General features: G+C 40.5%; 1 protein-coding gene across 1 annotated transcript in view; it reads left to right on the forward strand.

The window, feature by feature from the left end:
* Positions 1-10,000, forward strand: part of necab3 (N-terminal EF-hand calcium binding protein 3) — a 32,897-nt gene that overhangs the window by 2,236 nt on the left and 20,661 nt on the right. The window contains exons 3-4 of the mRNA XM_056606825.1: positions 2,307-2,331; positions 8,994-9,102. Coding sequence (XP_056462800.1) covers positions 2,307-2,331; positions 8,994-9,102 — 134 coding nt within the window. The remainder of the gene's footprint in view (positions 1-2,306; positions 2,332-8,993; positions 9,103-10,000) is intronic.

Raw genomic sequence — 10,000 nt, forward strand, 5'->3', positions numbered from 1 at the left:
TAGCTTTAGAACTGTGTGGAACTCAAAAGTGGATCAAACTCATGCATCCCTGGACAATCTCTCTTTGATAATATTTCAACACCACAGTATGTAATGCATTTCCCTCCATGGATCTAGTCTAGACACCCGTTAGAACTGATAAAGAACACATATAAACAGATAAAGATATCTATTTTAAACAGCCAAAGTCCCTGAATACTAACAATTACCATAATGCCTTGCAAAGCAACTCTTATATATAGTTGTAGTAATAGTATACTAAATGGCAGCAAAAGTAAACATTGTACTTCGGTTTTTGTTTGTATCAATATGTGAATGTTGGCTTGGATTTTATTTGCTAGCTTTATGTGAATAGCTGTAATGTAAAACTCAATGACAAAAATAATTAATACTGAATGGACATACACAGAGAGAAAGTGGAAGCGCCCAGAGCTTACAGTACATCACAGAGGTGTGATGCAGTGGCTGGAACATGCCCTCCTCAAGGCTATCCAGCAATTAACTTGGTGGTGTCCCCAGAGGGAGGGCTTGTGCACTTGGTTTTATCCCAGCCTTTTATCTTGGGTTGTGCATCGTGTGGCTCTGTGCTGGGAGGCTCTGTCCAAACAGACTATCTGCCCACTTAGCTTTATGTTGTTTCTCGCCGTTTATGTTGGATTTCTTTAGGGCATCTCTCTTTATCTTATCTTAATCCAATAGTTATATTTCTCTACATTCCTTTCTCTATCTTGTTCCTTTGCTCTTTCTCATCTTTCGCTCTATTCATCTCTTTTTCCTTCTCTTTCTCCTGTTGTTTCTCTCTCTCTCTCTCTCTCTCTCTCTCTCTCTCTCTCTCTCTCTCTCTCTCGCTCGCTCGCTCGCGCGCGCGCGCTCATACTAATGATCTCTCCTTTAATTAAATGTTTTTAACAACATTTAATTAAAAATACCCTACAAATAAGCACCCAGCAGATAGCAACATGATAGAAATATTAGCACTTTTTCTACCAATTTGTTAAACTATGACAAAGGCAAAGCCAAGCTTGTGGTGGTGTGTTTATAAGGCTTTAACAGCGCCTACTGTCCTACCACTACCAGCTGCCATCGCACCATCAACACCATAGCACACTAGCAAGTAGCTCATGACCTTTCTCCTCAAGACTCGCTAAACTGTGCATTATCAGCTAAATTAACCCACGAAATCCAACAAGTGACACAGAGATGTTCAACCAAAACAAATTTTGACTCACGACATTTGCTACAACACAGAAGTTTAATGCCTAATGACTCGAAGGAGGGAAACTGTGTCTGTGTGTGTTTTTCCGAGTATGTGTGGTGTGCTGCTACTGGCATTGTTAACCATTTCTGAGTCATACTGTAAAATAATAGGGCTGTTATTGTAGAATGTCTTGTTAATAGGTAAAAAATAGATCATTGTGAGTGTGTGTGTGTGTGACTTTGGGCACAATAATAAAATGGCCGCTGTCACGACAGAATGTGCCAAGCCCAAAGACAATGAAAGACAAAAGAGCAGGAAGGTTGGAGATGCTTACCTTGTTGACGGATGGAAACTAATACCTGAGGGCAACGTGTACAGTTATTAATAACCATAAGGTCAGAACTGCCAGGCCTGTTTGTTTTGACCTCTCTCTAACAACGAACAATCACAAAGAGTGAGGCAGGAGAAGTACCGAAATGTTGTTGTCTGAGTTTCCCCGATCGTGTGCTGAATCGGGATTAATGGGCTCCAGACAGGTTCAATCCCCCATTTTCATAAAATCTGCATCACCGATCTATTGGTCATGATGAATCATGATGACTGAATGGAGTCAGGTAGAGGAAATTTGATAGAGATTAGATAGTCTTTGTTTATTTGGAGCTGTGGCTGTGGTGGATATACTTTTTTACTTTTTCCTACACCATAGCTTGGAAAATTTGAATGAGGTTTCTATCATCAGTTTTTTATGAAAAACATATGCTAGTGTATCCCAAATGAAGTGCATCAGTCTGTAATTATAAAGCAGTGAATTCTAAAATAAAATTAACCCAAAGATACATAAATCAGGATGGTTCGATTTAAATATGTTTTTATTAGTCTGCTATGTATTTCTGCAGATATATTTCTGTACCAGGTAGTGAATTTAAATAAAGTGTAATGTAATAAGAGAGAGAGAGCGAGCAAGAGAGAGAGATCCTTGTGGCAGTCTTTTAGATTCATTGTCATGAATGCTAATTGTGTGCACTGTTGAGGCCTTTATTGGCGCTCAGCAGGAAGCAATAACCAACATTTCCTCTCTTTCCTTTTCTATTCTGTTTTCCTTTCCCAGATTTTCCGCCGTGCAGACAAAAATGGTAAGTAAACAACATAATACACTGGCTGATAGTGGTGGCAAATTAGGTGCTGGTGATATGTATGTTTGTGTGTGTGGGGGTGCGGTAGGGGGGGGGGGGGGGGGGTACTTCTGTCTGTTTATGCTCCACCAAGTTTCTCCACCCAATTAAAATGCTAAGGGAGAGAGTATGACAAGACATAACCCACCTCTCCCTGTCAGTGTTGGACACAGATGACTGGGTGTACACTGCCATGGAGGGATCTACATTAGCGTAATGTGGCTCACTCACGCTACTCATATCCAAAAAAAAGAGATAATGTTCATCTGAGAGCATCTTTCGGGTAAAACAACAGCGGCTGTGGTTGTGACTGTTGTGTGTGTTCCATTACAATGATAAGATGTTAAATGGGTTTAATATCAATTAACACATGTTTGACTTCATTTTGATATTGAGCATTTGTTCTGTATTGATTAGAGTAATAGTAAATGAAATTGAACCCTGTGATTGATTAATGCCATCAATGCCACACATGTCGACCTGGTAGCTGTATTTTGGGTATGTGGACCAACTCTATGGAAGCATATATGTAGCAAAATTCAAATGGCAATGCAATTTGGAATTCCATTATGCATTTGACAATGCATTATGCAATTTTATAATGTAATTTGTAAATACGTTATTCAAATTGTATTTTAAAATGCAAAGTGACAATGCAATCCTCAATTAAATTTGCAAAAGTTCTAACAATACAAATAGAATAACATTTTGTCAAATTCTTTGAGTTCCTTTATACAAATTGAAAAGCTATAGCGTCCCCGTGATTGCAATCCACTTCGCCACGCTCCGTGTGTTGCGATATTCAAATGACATTTCAATCCGCAAAACGGAATCCAAAGAGGAATCCAAAGAGGAATCCAAAAAGTCAATATGCAAAGTGGCAAACGTATCAGCCAATCAGCGTCTGGGCGGGAACTACGTCACTTGCTCGTAATTTCCTTGTTCACTTCTAGTTCGTATGTGTCAGGTCCATGGTCACCAATGGTGATTATTGATACGCTCCGAAGTTTGGCCGATGATGTGGAGAACAATCGTGTTGAAGACACAGATGCAGTAGATAGAGTGCGTGTTCTGGGAGATAGGATAGACAACTTATCCTCACGGGTACGTTTTGACGCCAGTGTGGTAAACACAAAGATTTCCAAAGTGCTACAGGCACTGGGTGCGAAACATAGGGTCGGGAGACCCACCGTCTCCACCCACTCCTCACCTACAAAGCTCTCCACAACCTAGCCCCCAGTTACCTCTGCGACCTCCTCCAAGAATACACTCCCTCCCGCTCCCTCCGCTCAACCTCTGCTGGACTACTATGTATCCCCACATCACGACTCACTACAATGGGTGCCCGGTCATTCAGCTGTTCAGCACCCAGGCTCTGGAACTCCCTCCCCCCACACATAAAACAGTCTGACACAATAGAGTGGCTGGTGGCTGATACGTTTGCCACTTTGCATATTGACTTTTTGGATTCCTCTTTGGATTCCTCTTTGGATTCCGTTTTGGATTCCGTTTTGCGGATTGAAATGTCATTTGAATATCGCAACACACGGAGCGTGGCGAAGTGGATTGCAATCACGGGGACGCTATAGCTTTTCAATTTGAATAAAGGAACTCAAAGAATTTGACAAAATGTTATTGTATTTTTATTGTTATAACTTTTGCAAATTTAATTGAGGATTGCATTGTCACTTTGCATTTTAAAATACACTTTGAATAACGTATTTACAAATTACATTATGAAATTGCATAATGCATTGTCAATTGCATAACGTAATTACTTATTGAATTGCAAATTGCAAATTGCATTGCCATTTGAATTTTGCTACATATATGCTTCCATACAACTCTGTTGGAAAGTGTATACACCATGCATTCTCACATGTGTATTAAAATCAATGCTGATACACTGGTACCTGTGTAAGCTCCTGCATGGCCGACTGATCACCAAATACAATCTCTAAAGTGGCTATCTAGAAGATGTCCAAGGATCTATGTGTCAATAAATATCAGTTAAGCCACTCTCTAATGCCGAATGAGGTAACACAACGGTAATCAAGCCTGTGGCTTACTGATGAAAGCACTTACATTTGAAGTGTAATGATTGTTAAATACTGGGTGTCAGTGGCGACGCTCGTGCCATGCATTCAAAGCCCAAGCAGCACATAGTCAGTGACGCGTTTTCCCTCAGCCAGCAGTGTTTCTTTCAACCCAGAGGGTATGGTGGCGACAGACTCGCTCTTCAAATCACTTGTGTGTGCAGTAGTGTATTGCCTTCTTTCACCACAGAGAAATAAAAGACAATGAAGCGTAGATCTTCAAGATTGCCTGTTTAAAATCCATGGACGGATCGTATTTTGCTGATTCTCTTCAATTTTAAATAAACGAAACAAACGGCTATCAATTATTTATTCCACGTTTTATGACGACGATTGATAGTTCTTGATTTTCCCATTCGATTAGAGATTAGAATGTTTTTCAACGTCCAACCAATCCATGCTTTTCACAAAGGCCAGCTCATGGTAGAGAAGACACAGGTGTCGCCCGGGTCTCCTTTAAGTAGGACTAGCGTGCCCTTTTCCAGGATCCAGCAGTCCTACGATGTAATAGCAGAACCTCTGGGGGGAGACTGCACCGAGCTATCCTCAGGTTTTGATGAAAAACGCATTGAAGTGGATCCCGAATGTATTGCATCAGTGTGCAATTATAAAGCAATGAATTGTGCAAGAGAAGAACGAAAAAAGCGTACATAAATCTACGGTAGTTAGATTTAAGTATTTGTTTCAAGTTTTAGATTGTTTAGAAGTTTTATTTGCCTGGTATTTATTTCTGTAGATATATTTCTGAGCATCTGATTGATGGCACCAGGTAGTGCGTTTAAATATAGTGGCAGAGATATTGCCCATAGACATTCTACCCAAGATAATTATTTTGCGTAAGTGTATTAAATTTTCAGAATAATTGAATGATCACATTTTTCCGCTGTCCATTCTACACAGTGTTAATTTGAAACCTTTTAAAGACCCTTTGTTTTTACACTTAATTACTGCTGACATGTTTGTATTTGCTGTTAATAGCCAATAATGACCTGACAGATCCCCGCCTCCAGAAACATGATTACTACCCGTGCCCTGTTACAGCATAGTTAGTGTTATGAGTGACACCTGTGGTTGTGCGACGACGCTGCCTCTGGGAAAAGGTTTGTTGTCTTTCCCCCCCGCCACTTGTGTGAGAAGCCGGGCCTGACTCATCACCTTTGTTGGTGCTGAGGCTTAAAAAACTCTAAACTCCATTATCCAGTCCAATCTCTTAGGGAATAATGAGACGTCACAATCAATCTGGTCAGACTGGACATCAGCAGTTAACTGCTGCAGAATGGACTGGGCTCCCTAATCCACAGCAGTTACCCACTGACAGCCCTTAACCACATACCAGAAATATTTTGGGGAGATTGCAGGTTCCATTGGCCTAGGGCAAAATCCATTCGAAATATAAATTGCTGATTCTTAACATCTTGTGCGCTATGCTTGCTACCAGTGAAAACGGTTTTAGCAGCTCTTGAATGAGAGTGAAGCTCAGGTGAAAATTGCTTGGTAGGAAAGATAAATTACATATCATGCTACATAAAATGGGAAGAATAGGGTATATGTTTGCAAATGGGAGTTTTTCTCCATTTTTAATTTTTCCTGTTTCTGGATTATTGTAGCAAATCTCAGTTTGTAGGTAACTTCCTGCCATATTCTACGGTGTGTGTATGTGTGCATGCAGACCCGCGGTATGTAGGTCATCGTTATGCTTTTTTAAGAGGGTTTTTTAACGAATGTGTCTTTTATTGTTAACAACTGCGTCACTATGATGCTCAAAGACGGAGGATGTATGGATCCTCTCGGTGGGGAGAAAGCACCCTAGCGCTGGTGGGACCAGGTCTTTTTTTAAAGCATTAAACAGGCTTATTTATGGTCTGGAGGCTGAACGGGGCCCTTTACAGATGGCTCTCTGGAACACAGTTGAAGTGGAGCACTGATGCTAAGAATACCAACAGCGTCAGTCGTAGCGCTGAGGAGGGGTTCACAGTGTCTGGGCCTTTTACACAGTGCCCAAGAAGGCCAGAAGTTACTCTTTCCCCGCTCTCTGGTGAGTTGTCTGAAGCCCATACGTACAACGCCCTGGCTGAGTTTATAAAGCACTTAGCAGAGGGAAGGCTCGTCGGGAGCAGAAGAAGAGCTGACCTTCGGGGGGGATCGGACCCTGGCCTACTTTGTGTCCTACTTAGTTGGTTCCTTCAGGGCTCATTAAATCATCATCCTAGTTTATTCTGACCCCTTGAGTGACTTAATTAGCTCAGCCTGACTCTCACGTTTGTCTGTTTGTCTGTTTGGCGCAAAGCCCTGATTGCTGTCGCTGCTCCATTCCGATTTGCTTTTGGAGAGAACGAGGTTGCAAAGGTTTTTGTCACATTGATTCTTGAAGTCCTTGAGAAATAATGATCAAACTAAGAAACGTGCGCTTTCTCATCGTCGTTTTTAAAATGGTGTTTATCCAACAATAATGAAATATTACAAAGAAACAATTGTTCACCAATGTTTACCAATGTTACACAGACTAGTGAGGGTTGGATTACAGCCGGTATCGAGACGGCCTATGTTAAGATTGACTCACTAAATCCTAGTTATGCGTTAAAGTGTATAAATAAATAGGACTTTGAAGTAAAGAGACATCTTTGTCTTGCTGTCGTACAGTGTGATAGGAACAGAATGTTCCCCATCCTCAGGAAAACCTTGGCTGGTGGATGACACATGGCGATCGGATTACTTTTCAGCACGAGAGGGAAAGGGCGTAGGACGCAGGCAACATAGCTGTCACCAATGTGTTCAGATAGCATGTCAGTCCGAGGTAACAGCCTCTGACATAACTGGGGCTGTTGTATTTTTAAACAAATGATCTTGTGGTGATTTAATTTGTTGACAGGTGATCTTCTAACCGCAACTACTCTTGGTGAGGTGCTTGCTCTATGAGCGCTGACCCTACATCTCCCCACAGCAAATGTAAAGAATAAAAAACACACCTGTCAATCATTCAATGCGGTCAATGATTGACTGTTCTGGATATCGTTTTGGAAAGAGACAAAGGAGCCCCCTCACTCGATCGCAGTATGTGTTCATGTGTTTTAGTGGTTCAGCCATTGTGTTTTATTAGTGAGGGAGGTGGAAGGAAGGGTGAGAATGTCATCAAGAAGTCCACAATCATTAAAATATAGCAACAATATGAAGCATGAGAAGAATAAGATCAAAAATAGCCCTTAAGGTATGGGAAGGGACTGAACATAACCAGGTGTATTGATCCATGCACTGTGTGTGCTAGGAATTATCTGATGTATGTCCTGTTCATCAAAGAAAACCAAGGCGACAGTACAAGAGTAGTCACCATCACTTCTTTAGCAAATAGGAAAATAAACAACAATCAAGATCATCTTTTGGACAGATCTTACAAATATGCTCTTATTTAAAACGTCTTTATGTTAATGTCTTAGGGGATATGTTATATTAATTGCCTGTAAATTTTCGTTATCATTTCATAGAACCTCCCAAAACAACAGTCTGTGTTCAGACGAAACAGGCATGTAGGATGAGGGTGTCTTGCATGCACTCTCGCCCAGCCACATTACGCATTCTGCTGTCGTCGAGGTAACAGCAAACCATATGGTTGCAGACTTCAGACTTGTCCTTGAGATTTTTTTTGTCCCTTTTGTATTCTTCACCTTGTTGTTTTGATATTAGACATTTGGACATTTGGTTTAATGGTGTAAAAGTTTTTTGTTATTATTATCATAGCTGTTTTAGCCGGATAAATAGCTATCCAGCTAAGTTGCTGTTAGCTGTTTGTCTTTTTTTTGGCTAATGTAATTAATTAGTTAATTAGTTTGGGTTGAATATTTTTGCATCTCAACATATCCTCAGGACAAAACCACCCATCAGAAATCTTGCCATCGTTCTAGGATCCACTTCATTTAATGGCAGTCTAACTATTTTCTATGTTTAATGGGCCGGCTGTTAGATAATGAATCAGCCCAACCCAACTGAAGACCTGGATACAAAATGACAAAATATTTGATGAGATCATACATTTAGTTTGAGATCTTTTTGTGCTGGTTAGGCGATGTTGATTTATGTTTACCAGCAATGAGTAGTAGCTACCACTACTACTCATTGCTGCTCGACAGGACTTTTTGAAACAAAGTCCTGTCTTTCTCATTGGTATTTTATTGAATTTAAAGAAATTATCAAACCTTTAGAAATTGTTCAGAAACAGGAGTATTGTGTTTTTTGGTTGAGTTCACTACATTCCTTGGACAATCTCAACTGGTATGCACGAGGTTCACGGCCACCATTGCTGAGAATGTCCACTCACAGTAAGATTATTGGGTAAAGTTGTCCAACAAACTGTTCATATATTTATTTTGCAAGGAGGGGGAGGGGGAACAATGTGGCGCAGCTGTGATGACGCTTTAAAGTCCTACATATATTTTCCTCAGTGACAGATTGGACGTTTCTAAAGAAAACATTGATTTTTCTTCTTCCTCAACTGTTGATCTCAGCCTTGATGCACAATCTGCGTTTCTCTCCCAGACGACGGCAAGCTGACGTTTGAGGAGTTCAACACCTACTTTGCAGACAGCATCCTAACCACCGAGGAGCTCCAGGAGCTCTTCTGCTCCATCGATGGACGACAGAACGAGTAGGCCTCGTTGCTCGCTCTTGATCACATGCACATTCAAATAAATGTATGATGGTTGGAGTACCAACCTTGATGTACACATAGATACAACTTTATTAATACAACTTAAGACATGACTATTTGGGTACAGGCAGTGCAGAAGGACAGGACATTTACAAAATGGGTATTTTTGTGCTATTTGTTGATATGCTGTTCCTTTCTCTGCACAAGATCAAATGTGCATGTAATTTAATCAAAGGAGACAGATGGCTGCAAAGCAAAGAAGAAAGAGCAAAGGGTGTCTTATACTGATTACTGTACTGAATACAGAAGGCTGCCCACTCAAAGGGCGACTTCAAGTCAATTCCTTCATTTAGGATTTATTTATTTATCTTTCCCTGGCCATGGAAATCAAGATACTTCATTGAGTGCTTAAAATCCTCCCACATGTTGCTGGGCAATCAAACAAAGTCCCCGTTAATGTATAATTTCAGAACAATCAAGTCCATGCAGGCCAGGCTATGGTGTTGATTTCAACCACCGTCAAATAATTGCCAAACATTCACTACACACAACAAAAAGGAATTATTATTTGTCATCAATGGTGTATGTGAAACTGTAATGAGTCCACCTGCTTTATGGTCTGAGGCTTGTGGACACACAATATATCATATGTATTTTACTTTCTGCTCGACATTCACAGCATAAACCAAATGGATATGAGGGCAAGGCTGATAAAATGGAAAGATGGGATGATGTTTCTGTGATAAGATTAAATTGTTTTCTCCCAGCAGCATCTTTTGTTATACATTTCAGCACTTCAGTTAGAGTGACAGAATATCGATTGTTTGAGATGAAAAAATATAAGGGTCGGTGTACATTTGAAGGATGCTGATTACCACCCATTTAGCCTCTGCTA

The sequence above is a fragment of the Gadus chalcogrammus genome, chromosome 13 (assembly GCF_026213295.1).
Source record: "Gadus chalcogrammus isolate NIFS_2021 chromosome 13, NIFS_Gcha_1.0, whole genome shotgun sequence".
NCBI classification, from domain to species: Eukaryota; Metazoa; Chordata; class Actinopteri; order Gadiformes; family Gadidae; genus Gadus; species Gadus chalcogrammus.